Below are 25,114 nucleotides of genomic sequence, written 5' to 3'. Positions count from 1 at the left end.
ATATGTTGATCCATGGTATCAAACGCAGCACTGAGATCTAACAACACCAAAACCGTAATGGTGTCTGAGTCCATTGCTTGCAGAAGATCATTCACAACTTTAGTGAGTGCTATCTCTGTGGAGTGATACGAGGTCTATTAGAAAAGTATCCGACCTTATTATTTTTTTCAAAAACCATATGGATTTGAATCACGTGTGATTGCGTCAGACAAGCTTGAACCCTCGTGCGCATGCATGAGTTTTTCCACGCCTGTCCGTTGCGTCATTCACCTGTGAGCAGGCTTTGAGTGAGGAGTGGTCCACCCCCTCGGCGGATTTTCATTGTCAGGAAATGGCGGAATGATTTGGGCTTTTTTTTCCATCAGAATTTTTTCAGAAACTGTTAGAGACTGGCAGCTGGAAACCATTTGAAAAATGTATCTGGCTTTCGGTGAAAATTTTACGGGCTTCACAGAGAATAAGAACTGTTACTACAGCTTTAAGGACGGCTTTAAGGACGCTCGGCGCGCTGCGCTCTGTGCTGCCATCGAGAGCCACAAACCACCGGATCATTTCTAAAGGGATGGCTCTGTGGATCTGAGACCGTCGTGTGCACTTTCTGTAGTTATCACAAGAGCTGGACATCAGCCATTTTCCGGCACATTTCACTTTTAACAAGAGATTTTGTCATTGAAAGCAGAGCGGAGGCTTCGCGCGTCACGACCGATTTGCTGATGGAGCGAGACAAAGGAACACCTCCATTTTGGTCTCACAGGACGGCTTTGAGATGGCGTTCAGACAGCTGTCGGTGGTTTTTCCATCGAGTGATTATCCGAGAAATTGTGGATGTGCCTGGACATGCCAGAACATGTCCCGTGAGGCTTCATCACAGCGTTGCTTTGCGCCATGCGGCACCGCCGCAACGTGCGGAATTCCTCCGCACGTCTGTCTCGATGTGCCGAAAAAGTGCTGATGTCCACGTTTTTTCACAATTCCTGTGCTAGTCAGACGACGTCCCGGATAAAACACAGCGTCCAGTTTGGAAATGAACGGCACATTCCACTGTTACAGGAGTTTTTGTCATGGAAAGAGGAGCGGAGGCTTCGCGTGTCGCGGCGGTGCCGCATGGCGCAAAGCAACGCCGTGATGAAGCCTCACGGGACATGTTCTGGCATGTCCAGGCACATCCACAATTTCTCGGATAATCACTCGATGGAAAAACGACCGACAGCTGTCTGAACGCCATCTCAAAGCCGTCCTGTCAGACCAAAACGGAGGTGTTCCTTTGTCTCTCTCCATCAGCAAATCGGTCGTGACACGCGAAGCCTCCGCTCGGCTTTCCATGACAAAATCTCTTGTTAAAAGTGAAATCTGCTGGAAAATGGCTGATGTCCAGCTCTTGTGATAACCAGAGAAAGTGCACACGACGGTCCCGGCTCCACAGAGTCATCTGTTTAGAAATGATCCAGTGGTTTGTGGCTCTCGATGGCGGCATGGAGCGTGGCGCGCTGAGCGTCCTTAAAGCTGTAGTAACAGTCCTTATTCTCTGTGAAGCCCGTAAAATTTTCACCGAAAGCCAGATAAATTTTTCGAATGGTTTCCAGCTGCCAGTCTCTAACAGTTTGTGAAAAAATTCTGATGGAAAAAAAGCCCAAATCATTCCGCCATTTCCTGACAATGAAAATCCGCTGAGGGGGTGGACCACTCCTCACTCAAAGCCTGCTCACAGGCGAATGACGCAACTGACAGGCGTGGAAAAACTCACGCATGCGCACGAGGGTTCAAGCTTGTCTGACGCAATCACATGTGATTCAAATCCATATGATTTTTGAAAAAAAAATAAGGTCGGATACTTTTCTAATAGACCTCGTATTTCCTAAAAGTAGACTGCAGCATCTCAGAAAGTTCATTCTCAGTGAGGTGGCCTACGAGCTGCCGTGAAACCACCTTTTCTAAAACTTTGGAACAGAATGATAGATTTGATATCGGCCTGTAATTTTTCAATACACTAGGGTCAAGATTAGATTTCTTAAGTAATGGTTTAATCACTGCAGATTTAAAACATTTCGAAACAGATCCAGAGGTTAATGACAGATTGATCATTTCCAGCACAGTCGGCTCAAGAGTGGGCCACAGGTCCTTAAACAGTTTTGTTGGTACGGGATCAAATAAACAGGTTGTGCTTTTTGTAGATGCCACACGTTTTGTCAGCACGCCTAATGAAATACTACTAAATTCTGTCAATCTAGGTAACACCTCAATGGTAGCGCCCACCTCCATAGCAGGTTTTAATGGTTAGGCCGAGGCGTGCCGAGATATGCTCAGCCTGATATCTTCTATTTTCTTCTCAAAATAATCCAAGAAATCCTGCACTGAAAGGGAGAACGACTAACTTAAAAAAAAAAAAAAGGAGACGCCATCGTCTCCTTCAGGGAGGTGGTGGCGCCATGGTTTGCACGTGATTTAAGAGGTTTTAATGTCATCTGATGGTTAATAATCACATTATTTCCTTTGATTGGTTTGGGTGTACAGAGTCACTCTGCAGACATGTCAGGAGGTCATTTTTAGGATTTTCTGTAATTTATTATGAAATAATGCTGAATTTATGTGGAAATAATTGTAATCTGTAAGCTTACAGAAGCTTCAGAGATCTGTCTCTGAGATAGATGATGACTGTGAAGTTTTAAGCAGAAATGAGGTGATAATTGCTTAACTTCGTTGTCTCCGACTGACTTTCGCGTTCAAACCTTACTCTCCAGAGATGGTCAATCACAGCAGAGCCAGTACTGACCTTGTTCAATCCCCCATAGTGCCATAGTCCCGCCCCCATAGTGCCTTAACCTTCAAGCGAGAGAGCAGGAATTCTCTGCGCACGTGCAGAAATCAACTTTGAGCAGGCGGGGGGAGCGCTGGTCCTCCCGCGGAGCACTATTTGCGCACGGGCAAACATAATTTGCATGCGTGTTGTGTTAATTTGTGTGCGTGATGTGATAATTTGTGAGTGTGCAGTGAATATCTGCACGTGAACGCATTTTTTACACGAGTGTGGTTTTGGCGCTGATCTGACGCCATAGAGTTGAATGCCATAGTTGAATGATGTACAGTTTCACCAATCACAGAACATAAATCTTTCAAAGTGATCATGGGTGTCTTGGTGGCTTCCCTCACTGGTTGTGACTAGTGACTATACCATCAGTGGCAGCTGAAGATGTGCAGTCCAGATTGAACACGTAGAAGATGGTATCAGGAGTCTTGTTACAGAAGAATCCAGTAGTAATGGTCAGGTTTGTAATCAAGTAGTAAGAGAACTATTGTTGTATGGGCCTGAGACAGGAGCAGTGAAGGGAGTGCAAGGAAAGAAGTTGGATGTATCAGAAGTTAGAAGATGGGTGAGTAATGCATGAAAAAAAAATGAAAAAATGTTTGTTTACAGTTTTCAGTACAAAATTACTTGACACATTCCCACATCAATTATAATGTGCTGATTTTTCTTTATTTTTGTTAGAGAGTGAAAACCTTCATTAAACCCTCCTCAAAGAGCTGAACCTTTGTTCAAATAACAATGCAGTCACAGCTGGTAGCTTTTGATGTTGATTTTGTGTGTCTGTTGAATTGTAATTTCTAAACTGTTGGCAATTAAGGGCACATGATAACATCTCACATCTGTGACTGAGGCAGGAGGTGTTGTGTCAAGATCTAAATCCAGCTTTTACTTGGAAGTGTCCATAGATCCATACAGCTTGTGGATTTTTCGTGTTCTTTTCTGACATTGTGAGCTTTCTCTCTATATGAACCCTAATCTCTTATATGCTTTAAAAAAAATCTTGGCGAGCGTTAGGGATGGGTATTGATAAGATTTTATCTATCGATGCCATTATCGATTCCGTTTACCGATCCGATTCCTTATCGATTCCCTTATCAATACCCCTTGTGAATTTTCTGTGTACTAAAAGTAGGCTTTACAGGTTTTCTATGTCAACAAGATGTTAGTCTTAAAGTAAATATATATGAAATCGGTCACTGGATCCTTGATCTCTGGACATAAATAGAAATAAACAAAATCTGTATTTTTTGTCAAAAGCATTTCTTTTCAGACATTTTGGCATGAATACCACTCCATACATCTGAGCTGAACTCAGCCGGCTGCTGCACGTCAGCGCATGGCGTCTCATGTTTGGATGAAAAACACGTTTTGATCGATTGCAGGTTATTGTTTGTATTACAATATTTGGAAAGAGGTGTCATTGATTTAAACGGCAATTCGCTTTGAAGTTATTAATTCCGGCTGGACTCTATCTTTCTAACTTGACTTGGCAGAGAGCCGCGCAGCGTTTGGAGCTGGGCGAACGGAACGGAGGATGATTCTCGTTTCTTGACTGCAACAAGACAGGAGTCCCAGTTATTGACTTTAGTCCGCACAAAAGTGACACACGATTGACACATTTTAATGGCTTTGACAGGGGTTAAGAAGTGGATTTGCCGCTTCTGAAAAGCAGCGAAGCAAAGAACCATTGAAGCAGCGGGTCGGAGCACTGCGTCATTGCTTCAAGCTTCAAAGTAGAGCCGCACTGAAGAAACGGCTGATTGCAGACCCGATTGCAGCGTCTGCAATCAACGTAGAGAAATGATCATTTTCCTGACAAACATCCTTAAAAACAATGGCCGCTCTGAAGGACCGATAAGGGAATCGTTAAGCAAAAAGACTGTTGATGTCGGTGGATCGAATCAATTCTTAACGATTCTTGAAAATAACTGGTTCCTGATACCCAACCCTAGTAAGAGTGGAACAACATAATAACAAGGATAAATAGCAGTGAAACAAATGAGGTAACACTTTTGCAATCCAAAAACAATTCTGTAAGAATCCCACAATGCAGCATGTTAAGTCGTGAAGTGCTGAGAGCTTATCTAGAAACAGGCTCCGTCTGTGTACTTTCTGCTAACCTGAGCCAATATTATTCTACTAATACTGCTCAGTATTTAGTACAAACACACTGCATACCCACCCGGACCTAAATCCTTGGTGTATTTCACCTCGCTCCAGTTGAGCACAGCAAAGATTTGGACATATGAGATTATTTAATTGGATTGTTATCTGGACAATTGATTCAAGGCAGGAGAGCACAGGTCAAGATGAGCTGCATCTGCAGTTTCTATAATTTACTCCCAGAAATAGCCAGCATTATGGCCAATTTCTCAAGCATAAGAGCATATGGCTGTCTTACCAGGGTAAGATTGGGGTTAATGCAGTTGCATCTTTATGTTATGTTTGCTCATGAGGTCAGAGTATTTTAAACAGGTCACGGAGTTGCACAGACGCTGTGTGATTTGTGGGGGAGAAGGGGTAGATTTAGTGGACTGGGCTGTGGAGGAGGAACCCTGGAGGCAGAAAGGCCTGTTGTACGGTACTCTAGGAGCACATGATCTCTGATATACTGTATGTGATTAGCTTTGCTTGGAAGCGCTGCTCCTTTATTGTATTCCTGGTTCTAGTTCTTTCGCTTTGTCTCTCACTTTGGAGCTGTTGCTGTGTCCTTTTCATGAGGTTAGTATTTATTACAGGACGTTTTGGGTCGTATAGTGTTACAATGAACAGGCAAGTCTAGTTTTCTGGTCCCTGTGTGTGTGTGTGTGTGTGTGTGTGTGTGTGTGTGTGTGTGTGTGTGTGTGTGTGTGTGTGTGTGTGTGTGTGTGTGTGTGTGTGTGTGTGTGTGTGTGTGTGTGTGAGAAATCACAAAAGCCTGCCAGTGCTGTTACTTTGTTGTTTAGCTTCACTGTCGTTTAATATTTAATATGGATTTGAAACTGTTTTTTGTTTTGTTTTGTTTTTTAACTGTGTGCTCAGAAGCAGCAGAATGTACGTAGTTCCTGTGTCTCTTCACCTAAAGTCCTTTAGACCATAAATTCTGTTAAGAGAAAGGTAATTTACAACAGTGGGAATTTGATTAATTTCTCAGTGTTCAAATATTTTACCACATGTGATCTTATTTGGGGCAGCACAGTGGCTTAGTGGTTAGCACTGTTGCCTCACAGCTAGGAGGCCATGGGTTCAATTCCCGCCTGTGGCCTTTCTCTGTGGAGTTTGCATGTTCTCCCCATGTTTGTGTGGGTTTCCTCCGGGTGCTCTGGTTTCCTCCCACATCCAAAGGTGGTCAGGTGGATTGGAATCTTTAAAAATTGTCCGTAGGTGTGTCTGTGGGTGTGAATGTGTTTGTCTGTTTGTGGCCCTGTGACAGACTGGCATCCTGTCCTGGGTGTACCCCGCCTCACCCTCTATGACTGCTGGGATAGGCTCCAGCCCCCTGTGACCCTTAATTGGACTAAGCGGTTGAAGATGTGTATGTGTGTGTGTGTGTGTGAGATCTTATTTGGGCAGTCTTATCATAGATTTGAAGCATGTTGTGCCATTACTTTAAAAAGGTTTAATTTCTTACTACATATCATGCCAGAAACTGTCATGGATTATATCACAAACCAAAGAGGAGGCTTCACTAGAATTATCCACCCCTGAGTCCGGAAGGTAGTGACGTAAAATTAACAATACAGGACTCTTTCGAGGCCCTGCATTAAAACTCATTTCCTCAGATACCATTTTGTGAGGAAAATGAGACACAGATGAGGATATTAGATGAATCATGAGTGAGCGTCACTATGGCCATGTGGCTTGTTTTCACAAGCATGTGCCAGCACATAGTTGCCTCATTGCTGAGGACCACATGGTCTGGACCAGGCTGAAGGAACACCCAAATTACACCTATCTCCTGCAGATAGAGTGTTGCTTTCAGGAAATAAGGATGGACTTATCTGCTAGGTGGCCACAAGGAGGGGTCCTGTGGAGTTCTATAATGCTTGGTTTCTACTTCAGATGAACATTGATTTAGCTGATTCTAATGGATGTTTTGCCTTACTCCGATTTCACAGTTCATGTGTTCTTGCCTGATGACTGTGCAGTAGAAGTGTTGTTCACAACTGAACAAATGTCAAAGGGTTATTAGTCTTTTATGTTTAAAAAAAAAAATCTTTAAAGATTCTGCTGTCACGCTTTCTGTGAAGTGCTTTGAAGAGTCAGAGGTCAAGGTGAACAGGATGGTACAAAATTAAGAATGAGCTGAAGCATGTCATTCCTGCAGGAAGTGACAGTGACTGGGCTGAGTTGCATGCCAGCAGAGGAATGTACAAGCGGCAACCTCCAGGGCTGAAAATTGAATGTGACGCAGAAGTGCAGTATTGAAGCTGGCACCAAAAACGAGCCACTCCTCATAGACACCCATGTTAAAATGTCCAACTTTACAGCAGACATAAACTTGTTTATTGTCTGATACAAAAACAGTATTGGTATCAGTAGTTGTTTTTTTTGTGACAGCTGTACAGGGCTGAATTTTAAAGCTATTTTAAGCCATAAAATTACTAATTAGGGGCATGTTCCGTTAGCCTGACAGCTCTGCCAGTGGGTCCAGGGACCAGCTAGCAGAAGCCGCTCGTAGGGGCTCCTAGCTGCCATGGACTCAACTGTGTCTGTCCTTTCTGATGTTTTTATCACAAATATCTGAGGTACTATAAATTACTGTTGCAGTTAATTGTACTAAATGACCATCTAAGAATTGTGCTCCAGCATTTCTGTTGAGTGAAGCAATATGCTACAGAGGTTATATGCTAATCATAGTTTAGACACCTTTTATGAGAACCACTGCCCACACTGCAAAAATATGCTTTAATCAAACGCAAAAACCCAGGTAAGCCTGTTGGCCTTATCTTTTCTGGTAATGATAAGACTGGGTGCATGTTTGGGCTTCATTCGTCCCACTGGTCTTTTCCACTTCTTACCTCTTTACCCATTTATGAGTTGACTGGGAGTTAGCCACTGTCAAAATGATGCCATTTAGAGCTACACCATTTGAACTTCAAACCCACTCTTCAGAAAACCTATGAGTGATGTCACAGAGGGTTTGTCCAGTATTTATAGAGTTTATGATACTGCATAAACAGTATCATGTTGTAAATGAAAAACAGTGAAATTAAAAAACTGGCTCTCTACAATGAGTGATTTTTACCGTTGCTACTGGCAATTCATCATTGTAAAGACATCCGGAAAATCACCCAAAAATGGAAGCAGGTGAAAAAATTCTCAAGTACTTTTCCTATTGCTTATTCCAATAGTGAGTAGGACTATGCAAAAAAAAACAAAAAAAAAAAAAACGTGCTAGTGATTGTCACGATGTTTTTTCCTATGATACTGTATCAATATTCCTGTCCCTCATCATGACAACTTCCACTCTAATATCTCCCATGACAGTTTCCAAACAAACTGAAAATAATTTGTACTCATCATAGCATGAAAGACCTCTAACGTTGTGCTTCTGCAAAATTAGCTAAGCTAGCATGATGTTAGCGTCTTCTTAATGTAACTTTTTTGGTGGTTGGAAAGCATGTTTGTCCATGACTTTCACCAATCTGACAGGAGTTTGTATCGACAGGCAGACAGAGTAACAAACATTAGCAATACCACAGTCCTGCAGTGAAAATGTTGCTTAGTGAAACAACAAAAGTATTGGCATCAAAATATACTTAAAGTACCAAAATAAAAATATTTGTTATGTGGAATGGCTCATTTCAGAATAATACGGCATGTCTTATATTCTTAGTTTATAATTATTGATTATTGCACTTTATTGTGAATTTATGGCAACTTTCATTTCAGTGTGTTCAGTGAAACTGTCCAATACAAATATTCTAAAAAGTGGAATAAAGAGCTAAAATGAAATTTTCTTGAATTAGTTTGTTCACTCACTTATCAGTATAACTATTAGTATAAACTAATAGTCACAATTGGACTACCTAGGTGGTACACAATATGTTGTATTCTCAGCAATATTTTAAAATTTGCAGTAAATTATGTAGTGTATTGCAATGTATAGGCAATCTGTGTATGGCAGTACACTTGTATAGTGGCCCATGGTCTTGAGTTCCAGTCCGATGGTGAGCCTCTTTGATCAGTGGTGATTACTTTGTTTTTCTGTCCTTCTCTCAAAGTCACATTCAGACACTCACAAACAGAAAAATACAACATTTTTTTTCACGTTTCTTGCTGAATTTTGACACAGTATAACCAATGCTAATCATCAAGCGACGTGTGTTTTGGGCACTCCAGCAACAGCCATCTGCATTGTTTAAGAAATTGCCTTGTACTTCCCCAAATCCCAACTAGGGACATCTGAAGTACAAACCATCCTTAGGCTAGTATCTCACTGACACACAAATGGTAGAAAGGAGGAGGAGACGCAACATCGCACGAAAACAGGCGAAAGGCGATATTTTTCTCATGTGGAATCTCACTGAATTGGTCCTTCCGACACGTGTGCGCTCGGCGGCCAACTGTCTGCTGAATGCAGTCTGAAGTCATGCCCAGTATGTGAGCGCTCCGCGCACGTACTGGGCGAGAGCCACTGACAAGCCAGCGCACACGCGAAAGTCGAGTGGCACTGGCACAGTCATTGCAGGTGCAAGGATTTGGCGCGAATACTATGCGCTATTCTCACTGATGTTGAGCGCCACTGTTGAGGCTGAGATAACCACAAGTTTGCACACACAGTGCTCAGGATGGATGTGGACTATGTCATAGTTATTATGTCAAAGTGGCCGTGAAAATTCTCCCCGACTTTAGGCAGAAAAGGCACTGTAAATAATATATATATATATATATATATCAGATTTTGATTATAACGGCCAAAATTTGCTGGTGGCCTATATGATAATAATAATAATAATAATTATTATATATATATACATATGTGAGTTTTACTGTATTATTATGCTGTATTGACCACAGAGTGTTAATGTGCTGTGCTCTTCAAATAGTTCCTCTCAGTCAGCTGTATTGTGTAACAATGAGGTAACTTCATGCACATCCGGTTTAACTGCATTCCAGCATGTTCAACTTGTTTGTTTTGACACAGCATTAATGCAGAACCGGTTTAACTGAACACAGTTGAAACTGCCAACTGAAAGACCTTGTATGTCTGCCTCTACTCCACCGACAGACTCATGTAGAACTTGCACAGTTTATCTTGGCATATGCTTGCTTTAAATGGTTTTCACAGTGATCACAATAAAAGGCACGTGAACTTAACCTGTAAATACCAAGCTATCCCCTATGAGCACAGTAAGAGGGCAGCACCTTGCTCCATATATGCCACTCGGCTATTGATGGAAACAATACTTTAGTTTTAATCTATTTTTTGAATTAGCATCCTTTCAGTTAAGTTTTTTTTTAATTACTAGACCTTCACACCCCACTCATTTCCAGGCATCCCCCAAAGACCTTTAATCATTGCTCTGCTTCACCTTTCCACTCTAACTATCCCCAGAGAACGCCAGCATAAGTGTTTGGGAGAAACAAAGTGAAAAGTAGGGCACCTTCTTGGCAGACATAAGGACGTTTTCATCAGCGTGAAACTTACTCATTTAGCAGAGCCACTCAGCCAGAGAGGCCTTCGAACTTCTGCATCTTTTAGTCAGTGTGGATGGAAACCCCAAATAGGATCAGCCGTGTGGGAGGTAGTCTTATTAAATACATCTCGTCATATATTAGGATATGATTAGGTGTTACACTTGTGTGAATTTCTTTTAAACGTGGGTTATATTATTGTGTTGCTGCTGTCATGGATGTGGATCTGCAACTCTGTTGCCCTTTATTTCAGATAAATGAAACAATTTGGTTTGCTTGATACAGCTATCATTGTCTGATTTTGAGTCACAATTTGATCCATTTTATTCTGGCACTGTAGCTGCGTATAGTTAGGTATGTTTGGGAGCTGACATTTTATTATTTCAACCATCATAAAGTGCTACAGTTTAAAGGGCATATCGACCTCCAATCAGCACTATCTATTAAAAAATGATTTACCAGATCATGAATCATTACTTCCAACTCTAACTTGTGCGAGTCCTGATGTAGCTGATAAAAATAAATTTAGCCATACAGCGTCTGAAAGATGCACACAGATTCAGAGCTATTTTAAACCATAAAAGTGACGTAACCTCAGGTACTGAGCATTGGCTGTCTGAAGGTCACTCCACCTGGGTCCACTTCATGACTTACTCCACCACACACAGTCAGTCTCGGTTGTTTTGTTTTTTTTGTCTCCAAATGTAATATGGTTTTAATATGGCTTTAATTTGGCTTTCAAATCAAATTCTTGTGTTTTTGTATTGTTGTCTCCGCCTCTTTATAACCCACAGTGTATTCAGAAAAACAAAACAAAACAACAACATTGCATATGTCTCAATCAGACTGAATAATAATGATTACATACTGTGAAAGTGGTATCTCTGGTTTCACTTCTGCTGTGTTCACACACAGAGACATGTTGAATTATTGTTTCATTGTGTGGCACTGTCTTTTGTCCACAGACTCGCCGGCTCCAGGTAGCTTGGCTTAGCTTAGCTATCGGTTTAGCTCAGCTTGGCCAATAACACAAATGCTGAAGCTGGTCCCTGTCCGGCTCCCTTGTTAAGAGCTGTCACTCGTCGTCACATTCTGTCCGATTCCATGATCACAGAAGTGGCTTCCTCAGCGAAACTGGCCGGTGTCCCGCACATAGCAGCTTAGCTTAGTGTGGCACAATGCAGCAACGCCACAATCCACAAACATAACCGGTTCCACGCTTTCAGGTGTTTAAACAGGCTTTGTTAAGAATTTTCTCCTGGCCACACAAAAGGAAAGGATAAAAGCCGTGGTTAGAGCCATGTTTTGAAGACCATTCTCATGCTGTGTTGGGTTTCACAACAAAAAAACCTATCACTTTCCTCCTCAAAATATTATCTTTGGAAAATCTGTCCACCTAATAAGCAACACTAGGTGTTTTAGTGCATCCTTGTAAAAAAAAAAACAGATTTTAACCATTTTGACATATTCACTGTCAAAGTCCACAGAAAACACTGATTTTACACTGTAAAAAATTCAGTTTTTCCCCATTCAGTTTAATAGAGACCTTCACGGGGAAGCTAGCAAGACTCCCGTGACAACTCTGGGGGAGGTAGAGACTGCCAGAAGACATGAAGCCTAGATGAGTATATTTTCTTTTTAAGAAAATTGTGACACTAAACGAATGGGGGGGAAAAAGTAGTTATGTAGAACTTCTCTTCAATCACAGCAACTGAAACCTGTAATGCTTTAATGTTTACCAAATTACCAACCACCAGTTCCTACACCGTTTGCCTGATTTGCAGGTGCCGCAGATTGAGCTGACAGTCTGCTCTATGAGCTGATCTTCATTATTGTCTTTCATTGTTAACATACTGTGATATACAGCATAACTGTCTGGATGGTACTAACTGTATGTTGTTCATTTTGAAGTGATAAATTTGTTTCCCTGCAGCCCTTGTTTGCTCTCAGATGATCCTTGTGTGAAAGAAACGTATTCTGACCACTTGGGGGGGAAACTGGTGGAGGAGCCAGTTCCATGTCGTGTTGTTCAAGCTGTGGCTGTTTGTCCAAACAGGCAGCTCTTTGTGTTGTTCATTTGAAAACTAAGGAAAAACAAAGAAAGAAAGAAACTGGGTAGTATGAGCGACCTACATGTGAACCTACTTGACTCTCTTGAAGGAGAATGTTGGATTGCTCTGTTGTTTTTATGACCAATAGGTCTGTTGCCTGGGCTGTGTGTGCATAAGAATCTTTATTTTTCTTATGAATGGATTGTGTGCACGGTGGACAGAACAGGCTTGCTGTGATTGGACGTGGTGTTTGTCAGCTTGCGCGTCAGGCCAGTGATTTTATTTTATACGCGGGGAGTTGGTCATCTGAGTGCGACTCTGGATGGGGCAGAGGTAGGATGTGACAAAGTGAGCTTTTTTCTCAGCACAGAGAGTCCTGTGTTCAGGAGGGACAGACGCCAGGGACGGGGAGAGAGTGGGATGAGGACGTGCTGAAATGTCCCAGGCAAGCCTGTAGACAAAAGTACTGTGGTAACAGTGTACACAAAGAAGTACATCAGCTATATATGGTTTTAAATTATAAATGCACAGTGGCCAACAAAACTGCATATTTTATAGATGCCTGCAAGTACAAATGATTGTCTGTGGTGCGCATTACGATGACACCACTTACAGTGTGTGCATCTGTTCTATTCTGCACGAGCACCACTGTAGACCAGACTCACTACTCATACTATACTGTAGAGCTGCAACAATTAATTGATTGATTTAGTATTAAGCGATTATTCAATTAATCACCAACTATTTTGGGAATCAATTCAGCATTTTGAGTCTTCTTTTTATATCCAAATTCTGTGATTTTCTGCTTCTTAAATTAATATTTTCTATTTTCTTTATACCTCTTGGACAGAAACTGAGTATCTTTGAGTTGTGGAAACGACGAGACAACATCTTGGGCTTTGAGAAACACTTATCAATATTTTTCACAATTTTACGATATTTTATGGACCAAACACCTACTCAACAGATTTGGTAACAAAAGCAATTGTTAGTTGCAGCTGATAAAATATGGTAGGATTTTATTTTGTCTTAAGTGCGTCTTAAGTGTGACTTGAAAGTCTCAACAGTATCTGACTGTTTTATTGATGGAGGGGGATAAAACAGTCAGATTCTGTAGATACTTTCAAGGCCATTGGGTATTGCGAAGGCATTGCATCCGTCCGTACGTCCATCTGTCTATGCTCAGCATAGCTCCAGTCCCATTACGCCAGAGTCTTCATATTCAAAGGGAACATTCTTGGGACACAGACCTTGGACAAGTTCAAAGATGGCTAACCTTGACATTTTAAGGCCTGGTTCACACGGAAGGATAATTAGGCCGATATTGGACCCGATCTTCCCCTTCCGACAATCTTAAGGACGCCCCGACAATCGTGATGACGCTAAAGATAATCTTATCAGATATTCCTGCCGTGTGTGGTGTGTTAAGAGCGCTCTGATCTGCTCAGAAGGACGTCAGGAGCTCTCCGATCGCAAATCGGGGATATTCATCGTGTTGGATTTTTTTGGCCCGATATTGCAGCATGTGTTGTGTCCTCCGACCACAAACGAGCACACAGCCTGCTGAATGTGACGTGTAGCCAGTCAGAAAGCGAGGTGACTGATGTACGGAGCGGAAAATAAACTCAAAACAGCTGTTCTGACTTACCAGAACGTCCTGTGGTTGCGCTGTCTCCACTCCTTTAAAGAACGCCTTTTCTTTTTGTATTGTTTTTTTCTCTGTTGTAAATAGTCCACAAACTATCTATTCGTTTACCTTGAAGTCACATTTAATCTCGAGAGATTTTGCGAGATTTCCTGTCTGACCTGGGAATGTTCGTGTGAGAAATCTGTTTGTGTGTGGTGGTGTTGTCCTTACCGTGTGGCTGAACGCCACACACTGTATGACCAAACCTGTTAGAGCTATGATTTTTTTTTTTTATCTTCACGTGTGTGGTCTCTCAGGTTTTGGAAACCTAAAGATAATTTTAAAATCCTGTCGAGTGAACCAGGTTTAATGCCCCGTTCACACCGGGCGCGACGCGAGCGACTGCAGCCACAGGCTGCCATGTAATCCCTATGTAAGGATGCGTTTTGACGCCAAACCGCGCAGCGCGACGCGAGTGAAGCGACGCGAGTGAAGCGATTTTGAGCATTTAGCACGTTTGTGGCGCGATATTGCGTCGCGTCACGTCGTGTTGCCCTCCTCCCCAAGTTGAAAAATCTGAACTTTTTCATCTCGTCGCGCCGCAATGACCAATCAGGGACTGAATATATAGTGACGTGGAGATGTCTGGAGTTTGACTGAAGATGTGAACATGTCCTGTATCTGGTAGCAGCCTGTGAGCAGGACTTATGTCTCTTTTGTCCTTTATTTCACAATTTTTTTTTTTTACGTACGTGCGTGAGGGAATCGTCCATGGAGATTATTTGACTTATTAACTACACAGATGTATTATAAAGCAAATGGTGACTGGTTTCTAAAGACAATTATGACAGGTTTTTTTTTGGGAGGAAAGAGCAAGGAGCAGCCTCACAGCAAGCCGCGGAGTTTCTTTCTTTCTTTTTTTTTTACGTGCACGCGCGAGCGAATCGTCTGTGTGGAGAATATTTTATTAATTAACTACACAGATGTATAATAAAACAAATGGTGACTGGTTTCTAAACACAATTGCGACAGAGTTTTTTGGGGGAAGAGCAAGCTGCAGCAAGCAGCGGAGTTTCTTTTTTTTTTTTTTTTTTTTAATTGTTTACATGTGCGCGCGTGAATGGGACAGGAGGTCCTCAAACTGGGTCCCGCAGAGGCGAAAGGACCGCTGAAAGCGGCCGTCATCCACACGCAGCTCCTGCAGCAAATAATGATACTCCCTGTATTGGGAGCTTTTCACAACAACTCGCTCTGTGTGTAAGGTCCGTCATGATGACTTGACGCCGAGCAGAATGGAAGCTCCTCCTATTTGATGATGCACCGGGGCGAATTTTCGCAGCGAAAGTCCACCCAAGCAGAGCGACACACCGTGCGAAGGAGGCGCGTCCGTCGCCACGTGACCCCCGCAAATTTGTATTGTCTGATCGCACCCGGTGTGAACGCGGCATTCGAGGTATTTTAAGAGATTAAAAAGTCGCATTCTGTTCCTAATTTTATGGTATGAATCTCACAGATGTTAGAGTGGTGGGTGGCGTCACTTCCTGCTACCTTTGCTTTGTTTTTGGCTAAATATAACACCTTCATCAGATATTATGTAAAAGATGGCGAGAAATAAATACTTCTAAAACTGAAAACGCTGTTTTTGGAACCTAATAATACCTCTGAAGTAATTCAGAATACATTTCGCTGACGTTAGTGGGCACGCTAACCTCCGCTAACTCAAAGCTAACTTGTAAAAATTGTACATAAGACAATAGGATCTTAATAATTAATTAAACAACTGCAAATTATAAAGAAGACAATGTTCATATGGGTGAGGCTATTTTAGCATTGTGTTATATTTTAAAAAGTTATAAAAGTTTTATTTTTTAATCATATCTAAAACAACTACTTTTTATGACTGCAAGGTTGAAAGTTATTGATTGAATTTAGGATTAGGATTTAAAAGCAAATTATCCAAAGGACAATCAACTAAGCCAAAGATAACCAATAGTGTAATAGAAAAATAATTAAATGAGTCAATTATTCGACAAAAATATAATTGATGGATTAATCCAGTTCCAGACTCATTGTTAGTAGTCTTACTAGACTATAAGTCCTGTCTCGTGTGTCAGTGTGTGGTGAGCTTTTACAGATTGGCCAATACTCAAGGCACTTGAGATGTGTAAGCACAATGATGTAATGCGACAAAACTAAGCAGGATTGAACCTAAAGCTTCTTGAGTCATTGTGATCGCTTTGTTTGAAATTAGCTGTATGATTAGTACCACTTTGTGCAGCACATAGATTAACATTGTTAATCTTGCAAAATTAGATGGCTCATGCAGCCACTGTGGCATCGCAGCGCAATTTTGTGAGAAGTATTTTGTTCTAAAAATATTATTAATTCTCTTTTCACAGCTCTTCTGAGTTTGTCTTTGCATAGAGCTTCTTCTGCCTTGCTGCTTTAATTAGCCTTGTGCTCTGTGGACTACCATAATTTTATATTCAGTTTCACTTACTTAAATCAGCACAGAGAACAACCAGTTCAGTGCTTTAGAGTCAACTTTGGACAGCTAGTTCAAACATTTACTGTACAGCAGTGTTAAGGCCAAGTGCAGAAAATGGTAATTCAGCTGTCTGGGAAGGGAATTTTCGGAGTCTCATGGTCATTATCAGTGACCTACTTTAGATGTGCATGCTCCACTTGTTTCACAAACATTAATAGCCATTACGAGAATTGTTGTCATCTCTGTCATCCCTGTGCTGAATTGCAAACAAGCAGGATTACAATTTGTCTTCGGCAGTTCAACAGATGTTCCAAATAAGAGCATTACATACACCCCCCCAGATGGTCACAATTGCAGACAAAAATTACACAAAACAAGCACTCACTATGCGCAAGTGTTGTTTATGTGGAACGACTTCATTAAATGCAATAATGGCACAAACAGTGGCATTGTAGAACCAAACATAGTTTTACACATTTGATCCTAGGCTTTTCCAAAGCTTAGGAACAACTGTGGTGCATGTGCGTGGAGTAAGCATGTGTCTGAATCAATAGATAGACATGTAGGTGAGTTCATCCTGTCCGTGATGACTTTTAAACAGTAAATGCTATCTCTTGTAACTCATTCATTTTCTATACCTGCTTATTCAATCAAAGGGTCACAGGGGGCTGGAACCTATCTCAGCAGTCATAGGGCGAGAGCCGGGGTACACCCTGGACAGGCTGCCAGTATATTGCCGGGCCACAGATAGACAAACAAACACATTCGCACGCTTGCACCAAATTCAGAGTCACCAATTCACCTAACCTGCAGAAGTGGCAATGGAGGATGGAAAACCCGGAGGGGGCTCACACAAACATGGGAAGAACCTGCAAACTCCACACAGAAAGGACCAGTTGGGAAGTGATCCCAGAAACTTCCTGCTGTGAGGCAACAGTGCTGACCACTAAAAATCTGTGCTTCTCTCTCACCAAATTAATAAGGGCAAAGCTTCAGATCTGGTGAACTTTGATACACCAAAGAGCAACTTTGTGTTACTTATGTAATATCTCATAGATGTGTCTGCCACCTGCTGGACAGTTATTGGATGCTGGATTGATTACTTTCAGATTGTTTCACAATGGTTGCATTCTATAACTCAAATAATATGGTCACAAGTTCACACATCCATGCAGAAATTATTCTGTATGAATGTAGACAAAGCTGTCACTCATTCATTATCTTTCTGTCTCTCTTAGCATATATTCCATGTTAAATATAGCTCGAAATGATCTTGATTGTCAGTAATATATGAGGAAAATAGCAATAAATTTATTTTCATGTGTTTTATAGCCTCATTTATATTGTTTTGATCTTCATTCCCAATCATTTTTCTCATCAGTGTCTTTGAGTAGCAAAGCCCCCAGACAACTTTATAATGCAGTTCGTATGATTAACATGGGCAGATCAGCTTTTAACCATAGTTTAATCTAATTATCAGAGCTAGTCATTTGACATGGAGATAGTTTTATGCATTGCTCAAGCAGTCGTCAAATTTTTTTGTTGCACAGTTTCACAATTTTTTTTACAACTTGTTCAGCTCTTCTCTGTTGTGTTTATTGGTGATATATGGTTCAGAATGCTTATATTTTTTTTTTCTTCCAGACAGCAAGGTTTAGATAAGTGAATTTAATTCTTACAGCTTGATTACTCATTGAATCGGCTGCATCCCTGGCATCCCTGCACTGCTATAAAGAATGGAGCTAATAAAGTAATGTCAAACTAGAGGAATAATGGCCAAAACTACAATCTCAGCCCCATTTTGGAACTAGGAGCACACTCATTAGAATGCATTGAATGATTGTCTAAAACTATGAAAACAGAAAAAGAATTGCACTCTATTCCAATTTATCTATAATTTATTTCATGAATGCAGTGCAATCCGTTCTCAGCATGCAAACTATAACATTTCTCAGCTCAGACTTGTTCTTGAGAGCCACCCCAAATTTATTGCTAAGTATATTCATTTCATAAGGTAATGATAGTTTATATAAAACATTTTCACCAAGTAAAAACACAGAGCAAGAGAGAGGGAGAGAGAAAAAAAACTTTATCTTTGCATGATACAAACACTACGTGATGATTATTTGTATGTCTGAGGTTTCTGGAGTCCCACTTTTGTTTATCTTCTCAAAATGTGGCAGACAGCTTTACCTCAGTGTTATGCAAATGCATACTTAACTTTCCATGAGAATCCAATAGATTATTTTGAAACAAAAAGTTTATATTTATTGGACAGACCTCTAAATTTGCAAACAGCATAACCTCACCTTGAGCCAATCTATACCATAGTAGCCTGCCTCACACCCTATAACTGCTGGGATAGACTTTTTTTTTTTTTTTTTTTAGTTCCATCCTAAATTTTAATAAACTCTAATGGAGACACAGCATTCTCACTTTTGTAAAAATTGGTTTATGAGTTGCTGGGTAAGATTGTTACAATCAGACACAGTTGAAAACATGTTTCAAATATAATGTCTACATATCCGATGTTTGCTTTCATCCCTGTAGATGGACCGGAGTGCTGAAGGGAATTTGAGCATTTCAGGATCAATGCGGCGGGGTTCTTCAGAGAACAATCTGGACCTGGACCTGATTGATGGAGGTCTAAGTCCTGGTCTAGGCTTGGAGCTTCAGCGTAGCCGGTCTTGTCTGGACAGCATCCAGCAGAAGATACTGAAAGTAACCGAGCAGCTAAAGATAGAGCAGACAGCGCGGGATGAGAATGTAGCAGAGTATTTGAAGTTGATGACCAGTGCTGACAAGCAGCAGGTGGGGCGCATCAAGCACGTCTTTGAGAAGAAAAACCAGAAGTCAGCACACAACATTGCACAGATGCAAAAGAAGTTGGAGCAGTACCATCGTAAGATGAAAGACATTGAACTCCTCCAAAGTCCAATGTCTCACCCATCCAGTGTCAAACGCAATACCATACCCAGAGAATCACCCAAGGGTCTGCTGAGAGATATAAGTGGTAGTGGTCGACACCCTACTCTGGACAAGATCAAGACCATTGGACCAGGAGTTTCACTTTCCCCTCCTTTCTTCTTCAGCAAGCCCAGAGAGTTTGCCAACCTTATCAGAAATAAATTTGGCAGTGCTGACAATATTGACCACCTTAAGACCACCTTTGACACTCCCCCTCCTTTGCCCACTGACAGTTCAGTGAAGGGACTAAGTAGCAGTGTGACTGTGGTGGGCAAAGCCAAGTATCCCAGTGATGATGAGTGCTCCTCTGGAAGTGCATCCATTTCAGTTGAGAGCAATGGGAATCCTTTTGTGGGGCAGTCACAAGCCCAAAACCTTGGCCAAGAGCAGCAGGCAACAGGGGATGCCCAAAGTAGACTGGCTCTGAGCCTGGAAGAGGTGAGAGAGATTAAAGATGCCCAGATCCAACTGGCGGAGGATGTGGAGGAGCTAAAGGAGCAGTTCAAGAGGGAGTATGGCATTATCAGTCAAACACTACAGGAGGAGAGATACAGGTATGTGTACAGTCCAGGATATATTACTTAATCATGTAATTTCTTACATTGCAAGCCACCTCCAAGCAGATTTTGGACTGGTTGATTTTAATGTCAGATTATTCCAGACACACAAAACCTGCATTTACCTTCTGCATTGTGACATCACCATCATTTAAAATAGGTATTCAAATGTGATAGTTAAAAAAGAAATGCAAAAATTTCAAATACCCTTTTTTCATGCTGTCATTATTGGGTGTTGTGAGTAGAATTTTGAGGGGAAAAATGAATTTACTCCATTTTGCAAAATGCCTGTAACATAACAAAATGTGGAAAAAGTGAAGCGCTGTGATTACTTTCCTGATGCACCGTACTTCATAAGCTGTGCTTCAAAATGTTTAACACTGCGTAATTACTGCTGCCGGCAGGTATGAGCGTTTGGAAGACCAGCTGAATGACCTGACAGAGCTTCACCAACATGAGACGACAAATCTGAAACAGGAATTAGCCAGTATCGAGGAGAGGGTGGCCTACCAGGCTCATGAAAGGGCCAGAGACATACAGGTATGTTTTAAATATTGCATATGTGGTGATGCACAGGATGATGTGTAATCTGCAGGGCTGTGATGAATCTGTGGGTCATCTTGAGTCAGGTCATAGAGATGTGCATCATGCTTGCAGATCAGCACGTGAGTCAAATAAAACTGAGGTTAATCATGTTTGTGAGGGGGACGCAACAGTGGCAGCAAGCACAAAACAAAAAAAGCCCTTCCTGAAGGCTGATTTGAAACAATGCAGAAAGAACATACAACAGCGTTTCTTCTCAAACAAGCAAGGCATGTGCCAATAGATTTGATGAGAAACAGCTTCAGGATGAGCCACAGTTACATACTTTCATGGCCCGAACAATGCTGTAAAACACTGATATTTAGATAAAATAGAGTTCTAGTGGACTGGAGTCACACCCATACAAGCAGCCAGCAGATGTTTGGAAGGACAACAGCAAAACAGACAAAACAAAATTTGGCAACATATAATGCTGCTAACTTGTTGAGATTCCTGGTAAGTAGATTTAGGTCATTGTGTCCGCGGTAGTATGTGTCAAGTCTCTAAACATCTTGTGTTGTCACAGCTGGTGAGCTCGGCCTAGCTTCTGCTGTGCCGTTACACAGATGAACGGTTTAAGGCTCATTTCCATTTATTCTTTCATGTGACTGCTAAAAATATAACCTAACACATAAAAGTCCCACAAACAATACTAATAAACCTGTGATGCTGTAATGTTTGCTTCACACTTCATTGTCAGCCACCATGACTTTGCTTGTTTACAGTATGAGGTTTATGTTTGCTTCATTCAGATAAGTGATATCTCCTTAGAAAATACCTCCTTTGTGAGGCTTGTGTAAATTGTCTGAAATGTTAGGCCTGATAAAAGTCCAAATGTTAATGAAAGCACAGCATGGCATTGGCAGATGTCACTCCTCCTATTTTCACAGAGTAGACCAAAATGCCCTGTTGACCAGTGTGGTCATCAGTGTGTAATTTTCGATTAACGAAAAACTAATTATGGTTTGGGTGAAGCTTTGTTTTTCTTTGGCACGTTTACAAAGGTTACCGTCATAACTGTTGAATTTATTCACATGTAATAGTATGAGGTGCCAGTGTGTGGGGGCTTGCTTACTTCTGACCAAGTGTAGTCCTTCCCCTCACTCCAACCGAATCCTAGCCATGACACCAGTAGTAGGGTCCAGAAACGTCAGTGGTAACTTGAGTTTCCGAGGATGTTTCTGCTAATTTCACCTGACCCGACATGTTCCTAGGAAATGTTCTTTTTGAGATTAACTACGGGTGACAGTGGCAGACTCATGGTTTCTAGGGTTGTTGTGCTGTTCTTGTAAAAGTGAACAAAGGACCTTTTCTGCAGTGTGATAGCTTGACAGAGCCACACCGATAAATTAACATGCTGATCTTAGCTAACTGCCGATGAATTGTCTGTGTTTATATAGGCCAGTAAAAGACAATTAAAAATAAACTTGGAGACAGAAGACAGATCCTTCATGTTGTGAGTGTTGTTGTTTCATAGTGTGTCCACCAGAGGGCACACTGCAATTCCTTTTTTGGTATTTGCAATGCAACAAATTATAGTAATAATCTGATCAAAGCAGAGTAGCCCACAACAAACATGATCTATATATGATATAAGATGATTTCCTACATACACGGTATGTAGGAAGTAATTTCTTACATAATAGTAAACAAATGTCCTGTCTGTACCTAAAGTCTATGTACAATACATTGCAGCAATGTTCTGTGTCATTGCCACTTTTACAAAATATCATCATGTATATTATTATCAGATTTCTAAATCCTCAAATTTTGAAATCTATATTTTCTTTGAAATGCTGTTTTAAGCGTGCGTAATTCATTTAATCAAACATGTAAAATGACTAATTTAGGTTTACTCCCAAGATTGGAAATTGAATTACTGGACTCAAAGTCTAAAGCACTTGCCATTATACTGTGGAAATGCTATGAAGGAAAGTTTTTTCCTTAGGTAGTTAAATTTGAAGCAGAAAATCTATGTACATTTGTAGCAAGCTTGTGATAGGTGGGCAGTCACAGTGTAATTAATTTGAGGGAGAATTTGAGTAACTGAGGATTAAAATCTTAAAATGACCATGTGGACAGTTAGTATGTTTGCCTTGACTTGTAAAGGCAGCATGGTGGCTTAGTGGTTTGTACTGTTGCCTCACAGCAAGAAACTCGTGGGATCACTTCCCACCTGGTCCTTTGTGTGTGGAGTTTGCATGTTCTCCCTGTGTTGGTGTGGGTTCCCTCTGGGTGGTCTGTCTTCCTTCCACTTCCAAAGACACACATATTGGATGAATTTGTGACTCTTAAATTGTCTGTAGGTGTGCGTGCGGGATGAATGTGTTTGTTTGTCTATATGTGGCCCTGCGACAGACTGGCGTCCTGTCCAGGGTGAACTCAGCCTCATGCCCTATGACTGCTGGGATAGGCTCCAGCCCCCCGTGACCCTTGATTGGAGTAAGCTGGTATAGAAAATGAATAGGGAAAAAGAAACATTGCAGATTAAAACTTACCATTGTTTTCCTGCTGATCATTGAAACCAAATGTATCAGAATATTTGCTATGCCGTTAGTTGCAAATAAGATCAATAAATGGTGATTTTTAAATTGTTTTATTTACTTATTTATTTTTTCTGCTGTCATACTGCTTGTTCCAAAATATGTTGGGTTAAAAAAAGATACACATATTGATGCTTATTGCTATTCATTAATTAAGGGTTAACTGTATTTAGTGAACATTTATTAATAGTATTCAGTATCTTTAAAATTTAAATTTAAATTAAATTAATTAAAATTTACATTTTTTAAAATAGTGTATAGGTTAATACATGAGCTTTAATAAATGATGACTACAGTTATTTCTTACTTCACTGTTAGTTAATGCTCATTATTGCATTAATTAATGTACCCTTATTATGAAGTGCTACTGCTTTGCCTTTTCAGACAGAGCAATAAACTGAAATTGAGTGAAAAACAAAATGAAAAAGCCAAACATTTCCCCACCGTCCTTAGGAAGCCCTGGAATCATGTCAAACACGAGTGTCCAAGCTGGAGCTCCAGCAGCAGCAGCAGCAGCAGACTGTCCAGCTTGAGAGCCAAGATGCCAGAGTCTTGCTGGGGAAGAGCATCAACATCATGCTGGCCATCATCACTGTCATCCTGGTGTGCGTCTCCACTGTGGCCAAGTTTGTTGCTCCACTGATGAGGAGCCGGCATCACGTGGTGGCGACCTTACTGGGAGTTTGTTTTCTCACGATATTCTGGAAGAACTGGGAAAGGTTGCAGTTTGTTGTGGACAGGGTGCTTATGCCTGCCTGAAAATGAGAAGCTGATGTAGACAAACTGCATTAACAGCTGGTCGAATACTATACAAATAGTGAATGTTTATGAATGTGGAGTGCAATTGTAAGAATATTTCATGAGGTGAAAGATGGAACATTCCATTTTTCAATGAATAAAATATTCTTTCCATTGAACGAATGAAATAACATCCATTATTTGTTTTATATAATGGCTAAAATAGATTTTTGTCATTTGACATTTTATTAATTTATAAACAAGAGAAAGGGACTCACATTTTGATGTCAAGAACTTCCAAATAATCCAACAAAAATTTTAAATAGGAGTCCAGTCCAATCCAAAATTGTTCTAGGTGAACTTGCAAAAACAGTTCAAAAACAATTTTGACGATGTAGTCCATAGCTGATGCCGTGCATCGTGTACAGACTGCCATCTGCTTTTCTCAGTCCAGCAAAAAACACAACAGAAATGTGTCGGGCTCTTCATCCGACAGCGGTTCCACTTCACCAAGAGACAGCCCAGCGAATAATATGCAAATGCCTCCAGATAGCTTACAGGGTACTGGATGTTTTTTTTGTGTTACAAGAATTAGCAGCTCCTGCCATGTTTGCTTTTAAGCTAAGCGTCGTTGCTGCTAGTGTGAGAGTGCACTGAAGTCACAGTGTGCAATAACACGAATCGTATAGAACCAAAATTGCACGCTAAATAACACAGTTGCATGGTAAGTGGAACACAATGGCAAATGGTATGAATAATGCATGTCACATGACACAAACCAATCAAATGACAAGGATCTATTCAGGCATTATATAGTACTGCTTAAGAGGATTGGTTCTACAATCTTCTAACGACACATTGCCAGACGTTCACAGAGGGTACTTTCTGTTTGTGAGACAGACTGAAATTAAATTGTCTTGATTGATATATATATATATATATTTTTTTTTTTTTTTTGTCTGCAATTTCAGTTTATAGCTAACATTTTAAGTTAAATTTTACTGTATATTTTGCAATTCCCCCTGCATAGTTTGTTGTGAACTCATTTTCTTACATGGATGGTCATTTAAAGCCAAGGAAGGTAATTAGAAGTGTTAGTCAGAACTGTGCAAAATTGGACTGACATTGTTTTTACACT

The 25,114-nt window shown here is 40.9% G+C and overlaps 1 protein-coding gene across 3 annotated transcripts in view; it reads left to right on the top strand.

The window, feature by feature from the left end:
• The window catches only part of LOC117515653 (transmembrane and coiled-coil domain protein 3-like), a 42,516-nt gene extending 17,661 nt beyond the window's left edge, over positions 1–24,855 (top strand). For all 3 annotated transcript variants that reach the window (XM_034176307.1, XM_034176308.1, XM_034176309.1), the window contains 3 exons: positions 19,140–20,110; positions 20,518–20,653; positions 23,692–24,855. In XM_034176307.1, coding sequence (XP_034032198.1) covers positions 19,140–20,110; positions 20,518–20,653; positions 23,692–23,997 — 1,413 coding nt within the window. In that variant the 3' untranslated portion in view covers positions 23,998–24,855. The remainder of the gene's footprint in view (positions 1–19,139; positions 20,111–20,517; positions 20,654–23,691) is intronic.
• Positions 24,856–25,114: the final 259 nt, after the last annotated feature.

Source organism: Thalassophryne amazonica, chromosome 8 (genome assembly GCF_902500255.1).
Source record: "Thalassophryne amazonica chromosome 8, fThaAma1.1, whole genome shotgun sequence".
Classification (NCBI taxonomy): Eukaryota; Metazoa; Chordata; class Actinopteri; order Batrachoidiformes; family Batrachoididae; genus Thalassophryne; species Thalassophryne amazonica.
The sequence above is the reverse complement of the archived record's forward strand: the minus strand, read 5'-3'. Positions and strand labels throughout refer to the sequence as shown.